A 22,696-nucleotide genomic window follows, 5' to 3' on the forward strand; every position below is an offset into this window, starting at 1 on the left:
CTCTCCCACTTCTTGACGTTAAGAGTTCGTGTATGTTTAGGCATCTAGGACTCTAGGTATCGTTGCTCTCTGGGCTGGTTAAATGATCTGATGCAAAGCCCTACTTGGTGCATGCCTCTGGGTCCCCTTTCTCCCTCACTAACCCTGCACCTGTGTCCGGTCACTGTGAGCAGCCCTTACTAGGCCTGGGCTGTCCAGTGAGGCAGGATTCAGACTCCTTCAAGATAATAGTGATGGCAGCCGATAAGCAGGAAATTATTTCAATTGTCTTCTGTTAAAGAAATGCTCTTCAGCAGTGAATAGTTTTGCCAGGTGCAGTTGAGTTTCTGAAATAGAGACAGCACCTTTGTTGTGAGTATAATAATAAAAAACCACACTTATAATGGAATTCTTACAGTTAGGCTCATTCACAAATCAAATAATTCCTACAGAGCAAATTTATCGAACATTGAATAAACTATGTTGAAACATGGTAAATTATAATCCTCTATTCCAGATTATCAGTTGATTCTAAAAGAAAATCAGCAGACTCATTATTTAGAGAATCATAATGCTTTCAGATTTTCCACAATCTATATTAACAGTCTTTCTTTTCTCTTGTTGTTTTGAACTGCTGTTTTCTCTTCTAACCAAAATCTTTTGTGTAGAAGCCAGCAGAGCTTAGGGCATCTTTTCCATTTGGAAACTGCTGCAGACAGCAGACAATGGGATTTGAATTAAAAAATAAAAGCTTTGAGTTTGTTTTTGAAAGTGAATTGCTGTTTCAAAAATGAGGCCCATGAGAGAAAATGGAACAGATTTAAACTTAAAAAAAATAGCTTCACACTGTTTCTTTCATTTTGAAGAACTTTTTTTTACCTCATTTAAAATTGCTTAAATAACCTAATTTTTACTCCAATGCACAAATCCTCTGTGTTAGCTGTCAGCAATTAGTTGTGTAAAACATACATCTTTTAATTGTGAAAATTTAACACTCTGATAGAATTATTTCTGTATATATGTATATAGTCATATTTTTAAAGGAATGGTGTTCATATTTACGTATTCTCTGTGAAACAAATAAATGGCTGAAAAAGATAGCTATATGTTTGAAGTACCGGCAGCAATTCCAAAGTGAAACTTATTCATCCTGTGAACTGACTGCATGAATGTCAGCTAACTGGTTTCTCCTGGGGCTTCCTCTAGCCAACTCACTTTTGTAGTTAATTTTTCTCCTCTTGAAAATACACCCTCATTAAATGGCATTTGCTGCTAAATATCTGGCTTTCAATTTTATTCCATTCTCTTTGTAATCGTTAGCTACATGATATTAGCTTTACACTCGGAAAACCACTGGTTTGCCATGAAAACAAAATTCTAAACACCACTGTTGACTAGTGACGTTTCTTCTGGCTCTAGTAAAATTGAAACTGGTTAGCAGTTTCTTACACTCTTAGAGATTATATGTTTAGTTCATCATCCAGTTATTGCTATTGAATTAATGAAAAAAAATTCTAAAGTTATCAGGAGAGAAGAATGCCATCTGGATATTTCTGTGCCAGTAAGTATAGATGGATAACAAACAGACTTAATGAAGGAGAGAATCAGTGTACAGACCATTCACTGTGACTTAGACCTCAGTGCTCTGGTTCTTTAAGGGTCAGCTGCTTCGTGCATTTTAAATACATTTCTTAGACCAGGTTTAAGATGATAGATTCAATATAAATGCAAGCATTTTCTCTTGGCTATTTTTTTTTATGACAATGAAGAAATCTCTCTACCCTTTTAACATTTGGAATTTTATCTTTACATGAGGTTAGGTAGCAGAGGTAAAATTCAGAATTCTATTGAAACTAGAGGCCCAGTGTGCACGAAATCATGCTCGAGTAGCTCGCTTCTGCTTGCCTAAGCTGGCTGCCCTGCCCTCTGCCACTCGTAGCTCTCCGCCACTAGTAACTCACGCCCCACCCCACCTGCCTCGAGAGCCGCTGCTTGTTTGGTCAAGACGGCGTTATGGCATCATGGCCACGGGCCTTTTATATAAGAGATGTTTCAATATTGTGATAATCGATTCCAAATGACAGCATCCAGAGAATATCTACAAGTATTTAGCTTTGATAAATAAAATTAAAGAACCCCCCCCAAACACTTATTAGAAGAAATCTTAACTTTTATCCTTAAATGCTTAATAGAGTAGTAAGTGAAACTTTTTCCTAATAATATTCATTAATGACTAATCTCTTTTGCTGAAGAAAATAAGTCAAAAACATCTCTAAGAACATTGGACCAGAAAAACATGTCATTCTTTCTGTATTTTGCATATTTTAATGGTTATCAATTGTGAAAATAGTAACATTATTATTTTTTAATACCTCAGTTGTTTTAATGACTTACTGGCCAAGGATTCAACACACTTGATTTATTCTTCCTTTCATTTATCAAAAATTTATGAATGCTTGCTATACAACAACTCAGCCATTGTTGTAGATTCTGGGAATTTAAAGATTAAAACATGTTGGTGGCTTGTTGATAGACCAATGCATCAAAGTGTAATAGGTGGTATAGCTAGTGGAATAAGTAGGTCATTAAGAGATAACAGAGGAGGTATCCATGTGAGTTATGCTTTTATTCACAATTATGGCTTCTTTGTGTAACTGAATTTCTCAAATGTTTACTTGCTAAAATATGATTGGTAATTAACTTAACAAGGTCACCTATTAGATTGAATATACAATTCATTTTTATTTCTATATACAGGTAACCAACAAATAGAAAACAAACTTTGAAAAAGGCATCATAGTATCAGGAAGCTTCACTTATCTATGAATAAATCTAACAAAATAGGTGCAAGGCCTCTATTTTAGAAACTAGAAAATATTATTGAGAGAAACCAAAGGAGACCTACATAAATTGAGGGATGTGTCATGCATGTGTGGATTTGAAGAGTCAATGTTATACAAATGTCACTCCCTAAATTAATCTACAGAATCCACACAATTCTAAAAATCAAAACATTAGCAGTGCTTCTGGGGAGGGAGGGAGGGAGGGAGGGAAACTGACAAGCTGAGTCTAAAATGTGTATGAAGACCCACCCTACCCACCCTCCCCTCCCCCACACCCCCCGCCCCCTGCCCTTCCTGAGGGCAGCAGCCATGGCCTGAGATAAGCGCCACGCGGCATTTGAAGGAAGAAGGTGTGGGTCAATAATCAACCCGCACTTTCTCCTCCAAACTGCTGATGAGACTCTCAGGCTTCTCAACTCAGCCAGCTGCCTGCAGGGACGGCCAGCTCTCTGTGAGGCCTGCCAGGGAAGGGATGGCCCCGCCGAGGAATCGAGGGCAACGAGAGAAAAATCCCTCCTGTCGATGTTCCATGGCCAGAAACTACCCTTGGCTGCTGCTGTGTCCTTTCCAGGCAAATCCCGCAGCCATGCACCCGGCTCCACCAAAACCACTGAGGTTTTCTTTGCTAAGAAGACCCCATGGCTCCCCAAATTCCCCCTAGTCCCCGTGCTCCCAGCCTCCCGCCCACGGGGACCAGAAGAAACCCTTCTCTCAGCACTAGAAGAATACTTGGAACAGCGAGGGCACGCTGTGCCTTCTCAGGGGTCTTCTTATGAAGTGTCTGAGAGGCCACCGTGGCTGGGAGCGCTGGCTGGGCAGCCAGGGACCAAGGTGAGGAAGGACTGTTGGCAAGAAGAGGCATCAAAACCCCCAAATGGGGAGGACAGTTCATGAGGAAATACACTTGCCTGTGAGGGCGAGGCTGGCGCTGGGAGGGTGAAAAGGGGCTAAGCTTTCTTATAGCTACAGTTCAGCTATAGCAGTAGCTCTAGCTCTTTCCTTGGAGGAAAAGCCAACGGGTGCTCTCTGTATGTGACTGTTGGTTTCCTCTCACTGTGCACACTTTTGTACAGAACCAGCTGGAGAGTCCTCCCTTGTATATTTATTCTGCTCGCTAGTACTGAAGCAACAATAAAAAGATGCCTTTAACAAAAATAAAAAAATAAAAATGTGTATGAAAATGCAGAGGCCTAAGCACAGCTGTGGCAGTCTGGGAGAAGAACACGACTGGAGAGCTTACACACCAGGTCCCAAGACTAAGTAAGCGACAGTAATGAATGCAGTGTGGTTTGGGCAGGAGGGTGACCACTGTTACAGAAGAAAACAAACAAAAACAGACTCACATCTATGATCAATCTGATTCCTGTCAAAGAAAGTATTGCGGTGCATCAGGGAAAGAATGATCACTTAATAAACCCTGTTGATTGGATGGCCACATGGAAATATGGGGATCTTGCCCCTTATCTCACTCCATTCACAGAATGAATTCTAGGATTGTAGATATACAGAGATAGGTAAAACAATAAAACTTGCAGAAGGAAATGCAAGAGCATTTTTGATCATTGGAACTAGGCAAGGATTTTCGAAATAGAAAACAGGAAGACATAAAAATAATATTGTTAAATGTAAATTCATTAAAAAACAGGAGACCAGCCCTAACCGGTTTGGCTCTGGATAGAGCGTCGGCCTGCGGACTGAAGGTTCCCAGGTTCGATTCCGGTCAGGGGCATGTACCTTGGTTGCGGGCACATCCCCAGTGGGGGGTGTGCAGGAGGCAGCTGATCGATGTTTCTCTCTCATCCATGTTTCTAACTCTCTATCTCTCTCCCTTCCTCTGTAAAAAATCAATAAAATATATATTTAAAAAACAAACAAACAAACAAAAAGAAAACAGGAGACCAGTAGAAAATGAAAAGGCAACCTCAGAGTGGGAGAGGATATTTGCAATCCAGATATTGAACAAGAAGTTCACATCCAGAATAGTTAAAAGTGCTACAAATCAATAACAAAAGGACAGGCCTTAGACATATTGGCAGTCTTATATAAACTAATGATCTCTCACAAAAGAACTCTAGATATAATCGATTATTGTGTTCATTGATTTTCCCTGTTAAGGATATTAGTTTTCAGACTTTAAAACACAGAAATAATGATTTTTCTGCTAGCCTATCTACCTACCCACCTACCTACCTACCTACCTACCTACCTATCTACCTATCTCTACATATATCTGGAAATATTTGAAGGGCTATTTCTTATAATTTATCTAAATATGTATTAAATGCATGAAAATGTATTTTGAATTTGTATACAATTGTATATTAGTATTTGTATAATATAAATTGTATATGTCAAGTTACTCAGAATATAATAACATGGATACTGTACTAGAGAAAGAGCAATAGCTTATGACCATATTTGACAGAGACCGCCAGATGTTGGCCCAATATTCATTTGTACTTTTAGGGCAACATTAGATACAGCTTTAAAACTGCAGTCTCTGACCTTGTAGATGGAGCTTGCCTTTTATTAATATTGTTCCAGTGAATCAGATGCAAACAGCATCATTAATTTGCTACTGACAGGTCCTGCAGCAAAGCCCTTAAAAGGGTATTTGACTCAGCTGATAGGGGCCCTCGGCCCTTATCCCGCCTGCCCTTTCCTTCCCAGATGTTCAGAGCTGCAGAAGCATTTCACAATCATTACGGGAAGGTTGGATGGCAGAGACCTTAGCCCTGACATCTTTGAACTGCCAATATAGCAGCCTATTTTTGAATTTTTTGTTACGTGAGGAAAACATAAAGGGCCTGCGTTGTTTAAGCTGCGGACACTTGGGTTTTCTTTTACATGTAGCTAAAGTAATGCCTGAGTCACCCTGTAAGGAAACTGCAGCACCCTCTTTACCTCGTTGTTACTGCTTTAAACACCAGCCATTCACAGAAATGCATCCAAGCCCTTTGCTGCTCCTAATTTGACCACCACGTTTTACTCTGAGGTTTTTGGAAGCCAGAGTTACACAATAAAAGGAGTGTGGTGTTACTTGTTTTAAACACTTGGAAGTTGAATGGAATATGGAATGATGTATGATAACGCAGAATCTCTTGTATCTATGGCAACTGAGAACTCTGTGTTTCTATACAGCTTTAAGTATTTTACAAGAATTGTTTTTTATTATTTTGTTAAATTGTGGAATAAGAATGGAGTGGGCTCTTGCATTCTCGGTCAGTATAACCTAAAATAACATATTTCATTACCTTATAATATCAGTTATTTATTTTGAATTTTTCTTAATGTTTAGGTATAAAAAGTCTTTTCATGTGCTTTCAATTGTTTGCTATTTTGATTATAGAAGACTAGAGGCCGGTGCACGAATCCATGCATGGGTGGGGTCTGGCGGGCCCATCCCGATTGGGGTTTGGAGGGGCCCCTCAGGAGCAGGACCAGCCAGGGGGAGGGGCTGCAGGCAGTTGGTCGGCTGGCCCTGCCCCCTGGTTCAAATCCCAGTTGAACTCCCGGTCGAACTCCCAGTCAAGGGGACAATTGCATATCAGCCTTTTATTATATAGGATAATTCTGTTTTTTTGATAGAAGATATTCTATTGTACAAACTTTGAGTATAGAAAACTCTTCATTTTTATTTTAAGTATTTAATATTTGAAATATTTAAAAATTTATTATTTATTTTACTATTCAATCTGTGCTGAAGAAAAATAAGAACCAAAAATCAATTTCATATAAAGATCTCTCTTAAAAGTACTAAATAAACCATGTCTTCCCACCTTGATTTATCTTCTCTTTTTTCTTTCCCTCTTGCTTTTGCCTGCCCTTTCATTCATCCTTAAGAATTGAATACAGCATAACAAGGCAGTTAGTTAATAATTAAGATTCAAGAGAAAGAATTATATCCTAGTTCCTTTTACTAGGGAGCACAGGATCTAGATGAGTAAACGAAGCTCACACCTTCGAAGCATTTCCATAGTACAGAGAAAAACACAGTGTCCTAGAGGAATACAGATGTCAAGTCCTGGAGCCCAGAGAGGACGACACATTCCTATCAGTTGGAAGGATTATAGAAGAGACATGAGTCAACTTTCAAGATGGACTATTTGGAAGAGGAAACGCATGAAGGGACTCTCTTGATAGTGGGAGATCCAAGATTGCCATGGCTTGTTTGGGAAATGCCAAGGTTATTGCAGTGTAGGGAGGGTAGATTGCCAAGGCCAAATTAAGAAGCCACCTGCTTGAGGTTTAATGTGAAAAGCACTGAAGGAGAGCCTTGTAACCCACATCTTGAGTTAGAAACCAATGGAAATGAAGTGGGCTTGACTGTGCATCCTTAAACAACTTCTTAGTAAATTCATTTTTTATCACAATATTGATTATCTATGGGCCAAAAATCATAGAACTTAGTCAATTACATATTAATTTTTTATTTTCTTGACTTAAACAATTAAAATATACCAAAATAATAGGTATATCTTTTATTACTTTTATCATCTTTAAATGCATCATTATGATTGATGAGGTATTTAAAATTTGTCATTTTAGTGAATAGACAAATAAAAACATGGACTATAAATTTTTCAAAATTTGATGTTTGATTTTTTAATTTTGTAGATGGAAAAAGTGGAAGCAGATCTAACTAGATCCAAGTCTCTTCGTGAGAAACAATCAAAGGAGTTTTTATGGCAGATGGAGGATGTCAAGCAAAGATATGAACAGCAGGTAGGTCCTTCATTTTGGTGATGCCATTTAATTCTTAAGGCACGTATAAACTCTTCTAAATACCTCTTTATATCACAAAATCGCTGTACATGAAAATATTACTAGAACATTATTACCAACATATATGAAATATTTAAAATATTTGTTTCAATGAAATCCAGAAACATCTTCAGCCTTAGTGTTAATAAAAATTCAAATTAGAATTGACAGTGTACCATCGAAAGTTGGCAAAAGTTTAGAAAAATTGGTCTTTTCATAAGTTGCTAGTGGCATTATAAATTATGCAGCCTTTTGGGAAGGATTTTGGTTGTATCCTCCAAGAGTTATAAGAAATGTTTACACCTTCTGGCCTAGTTATCCTCAACCTTGAAAATCAGACAGAAGTATTTAAACAATGATGTTAATTATTTGTCAGATGATGGAATCATGGATGATTTTTTTCTACACCTCCCACTTTCCATAGTATGACAGCGTCAGCTCCTTTTTAGTGTGACAGTCGCTTTTTAGTGTACAGATACATGCATATAAATTTGTTTGAAAGAATGTTAAGCTTCAAAGGCTTTTCTCAGAATGATAAACTTAAAAATCTACCAAACTTTCATCTTTTATAGTCTTGGTCAAAAATAATTAATAAGGAAAATCAATTCCTTAAATAATTTCTACTATTAATAGAAATTAGACCCTATTGCCTCAATTTTGCTGTATTTAATTTTCATGAGAAAGAGATAAATGATATAAATGTTACACAAATGTATAACAGGAATTTAAAAAACCCACCCTGGGATCGCTCAGGTCAGTGCAAAGTGCACCCATTTTTATCCTTCCTGTGTCCAGAGGCCTGTGCATTCGAATCCATGTTGAGAATGAAGACTCCAGGCAGAAACTAACTCAGAAGACGTAAAGGCAGGAGTGTGAGCTAGTAGATTTTAGAAAAATATTTGTCCATATGATAATATACAAAACTTAAAAACTTTTTTTTAGCAGAAAATTCTGTTAACTGCAACAGTATTCCCCAATGTTAAGGTTTGTTTTATTTTTACTGTGAAAGTTTATCAGGAGAAAGGATAGGCCTGTGGTAGTGGTCCCTACAAGCCAGCACACATTCTTTAAAAATGAAGCTGATTAGTGTCCAGCTGATGTGGCTCAGTGGTTGGGCGTTGACCTTTGAACCAGGAGGTCATGGTTTGATTCCTAGTCAGGGCATATGCCCAGGTTGCGGGCTTAATTCCCAGTAGGGGGCATATAGGGGGCAGCTTATCAATTATTCTCTCTTATCATTGATGTTTCTATCTCTCACTCTCCCTTCCTCTCTGAAATAATAAAAAAATATGTATTTTTAAAATGAAGCCAATTAAGCTCATTTCCTTCTTTGATCAGGGGGGCCAGGCTGATGGAAGGGGAAAGAGGAGTAGATGTACTATATCTGGATCTCACTGAGCCACCTGACAAGCTCCTTCATGAAGGAAATATAGGAATAGGGTTTAGATGTTGGTACATGCCTGTGGTTAGGTGTGTTTGAAGGGCCATCTCTATTCAGATGTATCCATTTGAGGTGGGATTTCTTTTTTTTTTAATTTTTTTTTAAATTAAATCTTTATTGTTCAGATTATTACATTTGTTCCTCTTTTTTTCCCCCCATAACTCCCCTCCTTCCAGTTCCCACCCCACCCTCCACCCTCACTCCCCACCCACTGTCCTCATCCATAGGTGCACAATTTTTGTCCAGTCTCTTCCCGCATCTCCCACACCTCTTTACCCCCCAAGAATAGTCAGTCCATTCCCTTTCTATGTCCCTGATTCTATTATAATCACCAGTTCATTCTGTACATCAGGTTATTTATTCACTTGATTCTTAGATTCACTTGTTGATAGATGCATATTTGTTGTTCATAATTTGTATCTTTACCTTTTTCTTCTTCTCCCTCTTCTTAAAGGATACCTTTCAGCATTTCATATAATACTGGTTTGGTGGTGATGAACTCCTTTAGCTTTTCCTTATCTGTGAAGCTCTTTATCTGACCTTCAATTCTGAATGATAGCTTTGCTGGATAAAGTAATCTTGGTTGTAGGTTCTTGCTATTCATCACTTTGAATATTTCTTGCTACTCCCTTCTGGCCTGCAAAGTTTCTGTTGAGAAATCAGCTGACAGTCGTATGGGTATTCCCTTGTAGGTAACTGAGTTTCTTTCTCTTGCTGCTTTTAAGATTCTCTCTTTGTCTTTTGCTCTTGGCATTTTAATTATGATGTGTCTTGGTGTGGTCCTCTTTGGATTCCTTTTGTTTGGGGTTCTCTGCGCTTCCTGGACCTGTAAGTCTATTTCTTTCACCAGGTGGGGGAAGTTTTCTGTCATTATTTCTTCAAATAGGTTTTCAATATCTTGCTCTCTCTCATCTTCTGGTACCCCTATAATTCTGATGTTGGTACGTTTGAAGCTGTCCCAGAGGCTCCTTACACTATCTTCGTATTTTCGGATTCTTTTTTCATTTTGCTTTTCCAGTTGGGTGTTTCTTGCTTCTTCGCATTTCAAATCTTTGACTTGATTCTTGCGCTCCTCTGGTCTGCTGTTGGGAGTCTGTATAATATTCTTTATTTCAGTCAGTGTATGCTTACTTTCTAGATGGTCCTTAATCACACCATTGAGGGTCTCATTAGATTTCCTGTACATCTCATCAAGTTTATCGACAGACTCTAGAAGCCTCTTGAGAGACCTCAAAAGTGTGGTTCTGAACTCAATATCCTCCCTTGATAGTTTTGTCCTGTTTCTTTGTCTCCGAATTTTTTACGCTTTCTTGGTACACCCCCTAGTGGTCTTTGTGCGCAGTCTTGTTGTAGTTAAGCCTTGATTGTTGTAGTTAATACTAGAGGGATTTGACCTCCAGGCCAACTGGCTGTGATAATCAGCTGTGTCTGCAGTGGAAGAACTTGTGTCCTCTAGGGAGGTGCTAATCTAGCCTTTGCCTGAGGCTATCTGGCAAATGCCTCTGTGCAGGGCTTGGGCGGGGCGGGTCTCACGGGATCAACAGGGCGGAGGAGGGAGCAGTTATGGCTGCTCTCAGTCTGTCCCCAGGGGCTCTGCCTCTCTGTCCCAGCAACCGCTGCAAACCTCGGAGGGACCGAAGCCAGACAGTCCTGCTTCTCCCGTTTGAGTCTGGGTCCCTAGAGACTCGCCCGCCCGGATCTGGAGCTCAGAGTCTGAGGCTCCCTCCGGATTGAAACAGACAACCTCGCCCTCAGCCACCAGCTTGCGCCGCGCGCACTCCGCACCTTAGTATTTTACTTCAGCACTGCGCCTCCTCTGATTCTCGGTTCCTCCTAGTTGTAGAACTTCCACTCAACCAGCCTTCCTGTGGTTCTGGATGATGTCCATTCCGTCTTTTAGTTGTATTTTTGAAGTGGTTGTTCGAGGCAGCAAACTCCGGCGTTAACCTATGCCGCCATCTTGGTTTTCCTGAGGTGGGATTTCTACATGTGTCAGTCACTGGATGATGACACAGAAGTAAAGTTTCCTTCTTGGAGTTTAAACAGCTGAAATTAAGAAGATGAAATTTATTGGGGTTCAATATAAAATCCCATGCTTCAGTTTAGAAGATCATCTGCAGAAAGTATGTGGAGAGGAAGGTGTAAGGGATGTGAATGGTGTAAGCTGGGGGTGACAAAGAAGACATAAACACCTGGGACAATGGGATAAAAGAGGTGAGAGACATGGTGTCCAGGATATTAGTTATATACTAGTGACCTGGTGCACAGATTCATGCACATGGAAAGGAAATTAATTAGAAAGTGGCTAGTGGGTCAGGACTGGGCAAGGCAGGCCAGACATGCCCTAGAGCCAACCTCCCATAGTCCCTCCTGGCCAGCTGCACCTGGGGTAAGCTGTGGCTTGAAGGGCATCTGTGTAGTGAGAGGGTCCCTCTGGCAGGTGGGGTCTCTCGGCCTGGCCAGCAGGGAATGGGCTGAAACTGGCTCTCTGACATCCCCCGAGGGGTCCCATAGTGCGAGAGGGCACTCTGCAAAGTTGCTGTCGTAGAGGGTGTGGAATGCAAAGGCAAGTGTGCAGTAAACCAGATTGGGGGCTGACAATGTCCCAGCAACAACATAACCCACGGCCGAAGGTGGAATTGCGTGGCCCTGCAAGGAATCGGGCTCCCTCCTCTCTGGTTTTGGGGTACATCGCCCGAGAACTACTGCTGCCAAGTCACTGCAGCTCAGCAGCTCCTGAATTTAGTGTCTTCCCCCTGGTGGTCATTGTGTGTCATAGCTACCAGTCAGATGGACATTTAGCATATTAGCCTTTTATATATATATATTTCATATATATATTTTTTTTCATTATATATATATACATATCAGGTCATATGAAGAAGAAATCAGTTCTGGTTGTCCATTTTACAAAGGACACCTAGAAAGGTTTAGAACTATGCCAGGGGAAAATTTAAAGAAATAGGATATTTAGCTAAGAGAAGACGAGACTAAGGAGAATTGCATATTTGTTTTTAAATTCAAGTCTGTAATTGAGGAAGTGTTACATTTGGGCTGTGTATAATAATCATAACAGCTAACATTCAGTAGGACCTTCCTTATCTGGGCCAGGTACCGTTTCTACATGCTCTCCACGACCTGAGCACTTCCCATCGCACAGTAGTCTGTGGAGCAGGTGCCGCTATCTATTGTCTCCATATTCTAGTTGTAGAAACTGGAGCACATCCGGTTAGTAACCAGCCCAGGGTCCTGCACAATAAATAGATGATGAAATCTGAACCTGAACCTGAACCAGGCTCTTCATCTTCACTCATGCATCTAGGAAGCAGAGGCTGAGCCGGTGTGTAGATGGACTTTGAGGAGTATTTCTAGCGATTCTTTCCTAAGAACCACTCAAGTGGAGTTATTTGGCCCATGAGCAAGTAGGTTTCCCCACCTGAGTGTGGAAGTAGCAGTCGGAGTGTTGTGGAGGGATGTGCACATTGAAGGGGACGTCCTATGCCAGGGTCAACAACGTTCACATTCTGGGCCTTTGCCTGACCAGACCTCAGCCTCTGTGCATTTCTGACAGATGCAGACATCGCTCATTCCACCACCGACTCCCTACTTGCCCCCTTTCCAGGTGGACTGTCTTCTCTCCGGGCTTCCCACGACCTTCTCAGCTGCCGGTCAAGTGCACATGTGACCACTTTTCTGTTATCTGGTCTTCCTTTTCTCTAAAATATGAAAATCTGAAGTGGTCAAATCTTAAATGGTCATAGCATTTCCCACTGCAGGGGTATTGAGATGCTGATCCCCCAAGCTTCTCATATGGGCGCTGGTCCCTGGGGCGGTGAGCCAGTGCCCAGTGATGTGAAGCTGCATTCCTTTCCTGGAGGGTGGCATTCACATGATTATTTGTGGGAAAGCAAATAGTTTTACTATTGAGGTAACATTCTTTTTAAAACAAACATAGACTTTCCTGTTTTGTAAAATGCAAAGTTCTCATGAATTTTTCAGATAAAATAGGGCATTTCAAAGAAACTTCCAGCTTGCCCTCAGATCCCCCAGGGGGGTACCATTCATTTTCACCGCTGCTAGGGGTGCTTTGGTGGAAAAGTTTTAGAAGCACTCATCCGGTTTTATCCTCACATTTTATGAGGAAATTGACATCCAGAGAAATGAATGACTTGTGCCTTCTGGGCCTACGTTTCTTTATTCAGTTTTAATTTTTGTGCCCCTCCTCTATAGAAAGCATCATGCCAGGAATTATAATGAAGTGAAAAAAGCAAAGTGGTATTTAAAAATATTTTAGCCAAAATGCAGGCATGAAGTGTGCAGATGTGTAGAGAAAAACATCAAACACATGGGATAAACACTCACATAAATATCCTGTAAAGCCCAAGCTTTCATCAAGATTTCCTGTTTCTTTCCTGTATAACCCATTGGAACAAAAGGACAATTCTGATTGTCTTTTCACAAACCTCATTCACTTTGGAGACAAACAACAAAGCAGGCATGCTGGGATTTCCTGAGCCATGAAGGGTTTTTTGTTGTTATGTGTTGTTGTTTTTTGTTTTTTTGCAATTCCATCACTCTTTAATCTTAGATTTTATATATTCTTTTTTCACTACAGAGCCTTTAAAAGGAAATGTAGTTCAACAGATAAACAAGTGGTGAAATTCTACAGAATGAATGAATGTTTATTGTTGATTATAAAAAAACACTGAAGGGTCTACCCCTTACACATTACCATAAGGTAAAATAAATTAAAATATATAGATAAGACACATTTTTACAAAAAATGTTGAACTCTGTCTAAGAGGGTGTATTCTTAATTAATGAATTTTCTCAGTTTGAGTGGCATGAGTGAACCATCACTAAACTGAGAGGAAAAAGCTTCTTGCCTGTCTGGTGTGGCTCAGTGGTTGAATGTCGACCTGTGATCCAGGAGGTCACGGTTGAATTCCTGGTCAGGGCACATGCTAGGGTTGTGGAGGGTGTGCAGGAGGCAGCTGATCAATGATTCTCTCTCATCATTGATGTTTCTATCTCTCCCCCTCTCCCTTCCTCTCTGAAATCAATAAAAATATATTTTTTAAAAAGCTTCTTGAAGCTTTTGACTATCTGAATCCTTCCTGGGTGTATACTTGAAATCTGGCAGATAAACACACAGAAAATGTAGGAATTTTTTTTTTTAAGTTTTAAAAGCTCAGGATAAGTATTGTCACTCGTCACCTACAGGTGCTGGGTAAGCGTTTTTGCAGTGTTTACTGGGAACGGAAACATCGTTTCTCAGCTCTCCTTCGCGCTCACTGTTGCGCTCCCAGCCTTCAGCCCTCAGTGCATCCTAAGCTTCGGGGCTTCAGCAGGGTGGGCCCTGGCAGGTGATGGTTGACTAGAAAGGAAAAGGAATGGAGAAGCAGTATATGCTGGCAGGCCCTGGTTCTATCTCATAGCAGTTAGCACAGCAATATGAACTTTTAAATGAGAGAGCTTGTGTGACTAAAGCGAACTGTTGACTGACAGGTTGCATGCATGGCTCTTTGTATTGCAGCAAATATCTAACTCTAGAGCCACGTGGCCACCCACAGATGACAAATTCTATTTCTACTCTTGACACACTGCCGACTTTTTACTTTTTACTTTTTGTGTGTGTGCCTGTTCCTATGAAGAAGTTGTTCTGAACATCAGACCATACTGTGGTATTTTCTGTGCTAAGTTGTACTTTTCCTCTGACTCCAAGATCTCAAAGCAAATTGTCCATAAGTTTATCTTTAATGGAGTCCTTATCTCGCATGAAATGTAATGTCCAATAGCACATTTTACATCATATTATTGCAATAAAAAAAATATGCCAACATGTAAGGCCACAAAATCAGTAGTGAAATGCTGCTAACTTTGCAGTGGACTCTGTCCCATTGGAGCTAAATTTCTGGAGTTCTGGAGAATTTGGTAACTTATTTTGACATTTCAAAAGTGCTGTTTTGTAAATGCAGACGGGAAACTGCTCAGAGACATGACCTGATGATCTAAGTTATATTCTTACATGGAAAAGCAGGGTGGGTGTGATGCACTTGTCTTTGAGTATGGATCTTAATGAACTATGTAAAAGTAGTACTAAATTTCACAAGAAGCAAAATTTGTTCACCGGGAACCCTTGAATGGGAGGTGGGATGATGTGGAAGTATTACCTGGCAAACCCTATAGACAAGCCCTTATCTTTCAATGGCTAACACTTTAAAGCAAAGTGCCCTTGAACTGTCATTAGTCTGATGTACGTAATTGTTCACAATATTGAACTGACCTTCATCTCTTCTTTAAATATGAAACACGTTTACAATAGTTTGTGATTTCACTGGGAAGTGATCTTCTCTACTAATATAGTCATATTGATCCAAAGTGGCAATGCCAGAACTGGCTTGGCATAGTATTGAGGAAGAGCTCAAAATTCTCATGAAAATGAGAATATTAGAATGATTTTATTTTTTACTTTGGACCAGGAGGGCCTAGAGACAATACCTCCACGAAGGTGCTGAGGAATGTACTCACAGTGGGGACACCAGTATCATTGAATAACTGTGTGCTGGATTCCTCTGTATACGAGGGCCATGTGTTTGAAGGGAGCTGTTGCCATTTGACACTGTAACCTCATACAATAAAGAAAGTAAAACTTAAACCAAAAAAATCTTATAAAGCATCATGTCAGAAATTTCTGTCAGATAGATAAATAAAAGGATAATTTTTTAGAAACAGGGGCATGCTGTATTTGCCACTTATTAAAATATTTTTTATGTAAAAGTTTAAGAAACAAAGGGAGTTAAAGGAATTTCTGAAATTTACAAAATGTTTCTTTATCGTATAAGAAATTATATCTTAGCCAGAACTGGTTTGGCTCAGTGGATGGAGCGTCGGCCTGCAGACTGAAAGGTCCCAGGTTCGATTCCGGTCAAGGGCATGTACCTGAGTTGCGGGCACATCCCCAGTAGGAGGTGTGCAGGAGGCAGCTGATCGATGTTTCTCTCTCATCGATGTTTCTAACTCTCTATCTCTCTTCCTTCCTCTCTGTAAAAAAATCAATAAAATATATATTTAAAAAAAATAAAAATAAAAAAAATAGAAATTATATCTTAGAACAGTAAGAAATAAAGATTAAAAATACATTGAGGTTAGAGTCATTTTCAGATTTTATGGTTCAATTTTAAGAACATTAATTCACTCTGTACTATCTACACTAATAAAAGAGAAACATGCAAATTAACCATCACTCTATCACTCCGCCACTCTGCTACACCCACCAGCCAATCAGAGCGACTATGCAAATTAACCCAACAAAGATGGTGGTTAATTTGCATACGCAGGTGCAGAGTGAAGACTGAAGACGACTGAAGACGACTGAAGATGGTGGCGGCCACAGAGCTGGAGTGAGCAGGAGGCTTGGGTTGCTCCCAGCGACGGAGGAAGCCAAGCTTCCCACCCACCCTGGGCTCCGCTCAAGGAGGATCTGGGGGCCTTGGCTCCGCTCAAGGAGTGGCTGGAGGCCTGGGTCACCAGGGAAAACCCAGGCTTCCAGTCCACCCTGGGCTCCACTCGAGGAGTGGGGGGGAAAAGAAAGGAGCCCTAACCCGTTTGGCTCATTGGATAGAGTGTCAGCCTGCAGACTCAAGGGTCACAGGTTCGATTCCGGTCAAGGGCATGTACCTTGGTTGGGGGCACATCCCCAGTAGGGAGTGTGCAGGAGGCAGCTGATCGATGTTTCTCTCTCATTGATGTTCCCTCTCCCTTCCTCTCTGTAAAATCAATAAAATATATATAAAAAAAGGAGGGGCTGAGAGCAGCCAGAACGGAGAAGCCAAGCCTTGCTGCTGTGGCTGGACCAAAGGCCTGGGTCCCGGGTGCCGGAGGAAAACTGGTGCCGGCAGCCAGGGGAAGGAAGGCCTATTGCACGAATCTTCGTGCAATGGGCCACTAGTCTATAATAATAAAAGCATAATATGCTAATTAGACCCCAAGCTGGGGCTGTGAGGGAAGCCTGGGTCCCGGGTGCTTGCTGGAGGCCAGAGGGAAACCCGGTTCTCAGGTGCCAGAGGGAAGCCGGTGCTGGCAGCAGGGGAAGGAAGGCCTACTCTTGCACGAAATCCGTGCATCGCTCCTCTAGTAAAAAATAAAATTATTGAGGTCGACCAAGATGGCGGCGTAGGTAAACACCGGAGACCGCTGCCGCAAACAACCATTTCAAAAATACAACTAAAAGACTGAACGGACATCACCCAGAACCACAGGAAGGCTGGCTGAAGAGAGACTCTACAACTAGAAGGAAAGAGAACAGCAAATCGAGGCTCAGAGGCGGCGCAGTGTGGAAAATACAAAGGTACCGAGGTGCGCGCGAAAGCGGGCTGGTGGCTGAGGGCGCGGTTGTCGTTTTCTGTCGGGACTGAGTCTCAGACTCTGGGCTCCAGATCCGGGCGAGTCTCTAGGGACCCAGACTCAAACGGGAGAAGCGGGATTACCCGGCATCAGTTGGAACCTGAGGGCAGCTTTCTCTCCGAGGTTTGCAGCGGCTGCCGGGGTTCTGAGAAGCAGAGCCTCTGGGAACGGGACTGAGCGTGGCCATAACTGCTCCCTCCGCCCGCCCTGTTGATCCCGCCCCGCCCAAAGCCTGCGCACAGCCATTTGCTGATCGCCTCAGGCAAAGGCTGGATTAGCGCCTCCCCAGAAGACAGAGTTTTCCGCACAGCTGATTACTATAGCCAGCCGGCCTGAGGGTCAAATCCCCCTAGTGTTAACTACAACAATTAAGGCTTGGCTAGAACAAGACTGCGCACAGAGACCACAAGGGGGTGCACCAAGAAAGCATAAAAGATGCGGAGACAAAAAAACATGACAGAAATGGAGGATATGGAGCTAAGAATCGCAATTTTGAGGGCTTGCCATAAATTTGTGCAGAACCTCACGAAAACTAATGAGACCCTCGATGCTACGATAAAGAAATTAGAAAGTAAGCATACACGGACTGAAATAAAGAATATTATACCCAATAGCAGACCAGAGGAGTACAATAATCAAACCAAAGATTCGACAAAAAACACCCAATTGGAAAAGCAAAATGAAAAAAGAATCCGAAAGTGTGAAGATAGTGTAAGGAGCCTCTGGGACAGCTTTAAGCGGTCTAATATCAGAGTCATTGGAGTGCCAGAAGATGAGAGACAGCAAGATATTGAAAACCTATTTCAAGAAATAATGGCAGAAAACTTCCCCCACCTGGTGAAAGAAATGGACTTACAGGTCCAAGAAGCGCAGAGAACCCCAAACAAAAGGAATCCAAAGAGGACCACACCAAGACACATCATCATTAAAATGCCAAGAGCAAAAGACAAAGAGAAAATCTTAAAAGCAGCAAGAGAAAGAGGCTCAATTACCTACAAGGGAATACCCATATGACTGTCAGCTGATTTCTCAACAGAAACTTTGCAGGCCAGAAGGGAATGGCAAGAAATTTTCAAAGTGCTGAATACCAAGAACCTACAACCAAGATTACTTTATCCAGCAAAGCTATCATTCAGAATTGAAGGTCAGATAAAGAGCTTCACAGATAAGGAAAAGCTAAAGGAGTTCATCACCGCCAAACCAGTATTATATGAAATGCTGAAAGGTATCCTTTAAGAAGAGGAAGAAGAAGAAAAAGGTAAAGATACAAATTATGAACAACAAACATGCATCTATCAACAAATGAATCTAAGAATCAAGTGAATAAATAACCTGATGTACAGAATGAACTGGTGATTATAATAGAATCAGGGACATAGAAAGGGAATGGACTGACTATTCTTGGGGGAAAAAGGGGTGTGGGAGATGCGGGAAGTGACTGGACAAAAATCATGCACCTATGGATGAACACAGTGGGTGGGGAGTGAGGGTGGAGGGTGGGGTGGGAGCTGGAAGGAGGGGAGTTATGGGGGGAAAAAAGAGGAACAAATGTAATAATCTGAACAATAAAGATTTAATTAAAAAAAAAAAAAAAAAAAAAAAAAAAGAAAAACAAAATACCTTGTGTCAAATAAAATACATCTGCAGCCAGAAAAAAAAAAAAAAAAAAAAAAAAAATAAATAAATAAAATTATTGTGCTTACACTTCCACTCCTACCACTCTATCTTGTCAGTTAAAGTATTATTTATATATAACGGAAATTTGTAGCATTTATATTTTGGTCTAAAACCATGATCTCACAGTTACGTAGAGGTAATTTTTAAATTTAAATCAATTATATATCCACCACCAGGACTTTTAGCACAGCTTCTTTCATATCTGAGTCCTTTATTTTGATACACCTATTAACTAATGAGACATCATCATTAAATCTAGTTTTTTCAGGAAGGGCATATATTTGTTGTATTCACTGCATTTTTGTATGCTTGAGAATCACTATATTTTTGAAGGATAGTTTGGCTGGGAATAAAAGTCTCTGGTCATCTTTCTTTCCATAAAGTTTTGTACACGTTGCTCCACTGTCTTGTGGCAACTAATTGTTCTTAATACAGATTCTTTGTTTACCTCCTGGTTGCCCGAATTTCCTCAGGTGTTTTTATTTTTGTGTGTGAGGTTTTTGTTTGTTTCCTTGTTTTTTTAGTAGTTTGGGTTTTATAGTCTGAGTTTTTCCATGCTTGAGTTAGTTATAATATTTTTCAGCCATTCTTTTTCTCAATCTGACTTGGTATATCAGTACATTGTACTTCTTTGGTACACACATTCATCTCTTCATTTATTTCAGAGAAATTTTTTGACATATCTATGTATACATGGATTTCCTTTTTCTATTTTCTCTCTATATAATCTTCTGTCTGTCTCCTTCATGGGCTTTTACTATGATTAGCTCAAGTCTTTGGTCCGAGTCAGTGATTAGATTTTCAGCCACGTTTATTCAGAACTAGAGGCCTGGTGCATGAAATTCGTGAACTGGTAGGGTCCCTAGACTTAGCTGGCAATCAGGGCCTATTGGGGTCTGCTGGCTACTTGCCGGGGCCTTCCTTCTGGCTTCCGGCTGCCAGCCAGGGCCTTCCTTTGTTCTGCACCACCCCTGGTGGTCAGTGTGCATCATAGCAAGCAATTGAACTGCTGGTCTTTTGGTCGAACTCTCAAGGGGACACTTTACATATTAGCCTTTTATATATATAGATATTATTGTTTTTACTTTAGAATTAATTTTGTGATGGAGTTATTTTAATCCTTGGTTTGTTGTTTTATCTTTTTATCTTAGAGTTCTCTTTCATCGTACTCATGTTCTTAGTAAGTTATCCTATTACTCTAATTGTTTCTGATTTTTAAAGTATGTTTTTCTCCCTTCCTCCTCCTTTCTTTCCTCCTCCTTTTTAGCTCAGTTCATTTCCCCCCTCTCCCCCCCCGATATAATAAATTTATAGTTGTTTAGACACTTTTTTCCCTTCATCTTGCTTGTGCTTAATATGGGTAGCTCTATCCAAATCTACTACTTGTTCTGTTATAATGCGCATGAATTCTCTTTGATTCCTTTTCTGTCTCTATTTTTAGTCACAGTTTGAGGCCATAGGTATTTTGTTGCATTTACTTTTCTATAGTTTGAGATTATGAAAGGATAGAGGAGGAGAACTTGGTTGGAGCTTTGAGCAACTTTTGTTAGAGAAAATGAGACCTGTTCTTTTAACATTTTATTAATGTCATACACCAGGTTTTGTGCTCTGTATTGGAGGATTTTTTCTTTTCTTATGGGAACTTTGAAGCTGATGATTCTATCAGAAAGAATAAGCCCCAGTTTTTCACTTTCCTAGCTTAATTCATTTCTTTCAATCAGCCATTTCTACCCCATGCAATTACCCTCCTATTCTCCACCAGGGCACATACATGGGTATTATTTTGCAACAGGGAAAAGGAATAATTGATGTTTAGTCTATTTCTCTACAAAACTGGGGTATTAAAGAATATTCCCCAGCATTATTTCAGCTTAGCAGCTCTACCTCTGGGGGATGGAGACAAAATAGTAGATCTCACCAAACCATGTCAGAACCTTCTCTTTCCTTTCTTAACCAATACCTTCTGAAATTTATGGCAAAGGTGATATTCATGATATTCCTCTTTCCTTGTTTGACTGCTGTCAGTGAGTGTTCTTTTGTGTGTGTGTGTGTGTGTGTGTGTGTGTGTGTGTGTGTGTGTGTTTAACATTTGTTTTTCTTTTTACAGTTTTCAGCTTTTCCTGCTATCTGTACCCAGGAGTTCCAGTGCCAGGCGTGTGTAGTATGAGGCATAGGTTGCCTTGGACCACAGTTATTCCCCTAGTGCTAAAACCAGTCCAGCAGCAGCTGAGTGACCAGCTGTCAGTGTTATAGGGAAGATTCCTGGTTAAGATTAATGTTGTAGCCCAGCCTGTGTCGTTCAGGAGTTGAGCATCGACCTAGGAACCAGGAGGTCATGATTCAATTCTTGGTGAGGGCACATACCTGGGTTGCGGACTTGATCCCCTATGTGGGGTATGCAGGAGGCAGCCAATCAGTGATTCTCTGTCATCATTGATGTTTCTATCTCTTTTTCCTTCTCCCTTCCTCTCTGAAATCAATAAAAAAATGTTTTAAAAAGATGACTGTTGTACTAGGTAGCCTCTAAATCACTCCAAACTCTTCAACTTTTATATTTACATTCACTAGGGCTTTACCCCTTTATACCAAGGCTTGTAGAATACAGATTCTATCATTTAGTTACATACGAGGTTATTTTAGGTAGTATTTTGCACCATAATCTCTCCTTTTTAATGTGTTAGGTGCATTCTGGAACTTCTGTAATTTGTTTCTGGTTTTAGAATTTCCGACATTGAGGTGTATCTTTGGGATGCGTTGGTCTATGTGTTGTGTACTAAGAATTAATGACTTATTTTATCCCCTTTGTCTTTTTCTTTATAAGATTATTAAAAGGCATTCAGGTCGTATTTGCTAGTGCTAATTTATTGTAAAACAACTACCAGGACTTAAATATATATTCCAAGCCCCCCAGCAGCTTGGACATCTAGAAGTTCCCACTTGGTCTTTCTCTGGGCCTGGAATGTGCTCCTGCCGTTGGCACTCCCGGGAAGCCTTCATTGGAGTGGGAACATCATCATCATCACACTGCAGAATGATTTAGTCTGGGATAGAGAGCTGTGCTTGCAGGGATTTCAGAACTCCAACACTTTACTCTTGAATCTCGCTTTCAGAGTGTGTGATGGGTTCCATAGTAGATGGAGCAGGGCCCTTATCCATCTTCTATTTTGACCTACAAAAAGGGCAATTACATGTGAGTCAGCCTAGTAGTTTCCAGACCAGCCGTGGGCAAACTATGACCCGTTTGAAATGAATAAAACTAAAAAAAAAAAAAGACAGTACCCTTTTATGTAATGATGTTTACTTTGAATTTATATTAGTTCACACAAACACTCCATCCATGCTTTTGTTCCGGCCCTCCAGTCCAGTTTAAGAACCCATTGTGGCCCTCGAGTCAAAAAGTTTGCCCACCCCTGTTCTAGACAATAAAGCCATTTTCTCACCCAAACCCCAACCACCACGCCATCAAGCTCAGTAACTCAAGGGACTGCCAGACGCTATCAGATGCTTGCAAGTGATGGCTGATCACTTTCCTTGTCCCTGGAAGACATGCCCGTCTGTTTTAGTACCTGTAGAGTGTGCACTACAC

The 22,696-nt window shown here is 40.7% G+C and overlaps 1 protein-coding gene across 4 annotated transcripts in view; it reads left to right on the forward strand.

The window, feature by feature from the left end:
- The window catches only part of CEP112 (centrosomal protein 112), a 296,853-nt gene that overhangs the window by 108,759 nt on the left and 165,398 nt on the right, over positions 1-22,696 (forward strand). For all 4 annotated transcript variants that reach the window (XM_070394174.1, XM_070394176.1, XM_070394175.1 and 1 more), the window contains one exon: positions 7,440-7,547. In XM_070394174.1, the coding sequence (XP_070250275.1) occupies positions 7,440-7,547 (108 nt within the window). The remainder of the gene's footprint in view (positions 1-7,439; positions 7,548-22,696) is intronic.

Source organism: Myotis yumanensis, unplaced genomic scaffold (assembly GCF_028538775.1).
Source record: "Myotis yumanensis isolate MYYU_CA2020_CCGP unplaced genomic scaffold, mMyoYum1.0.hap1 SCAF_16, whole genome shotgun sequence".
Taxonomy (NCBI): domain Eukaryota; kingdom Metazoa; phylum Chordata; class Mammalia; order Chiroptera; family Vespertilionidae; genus Myotis; species Myotis yumanensis.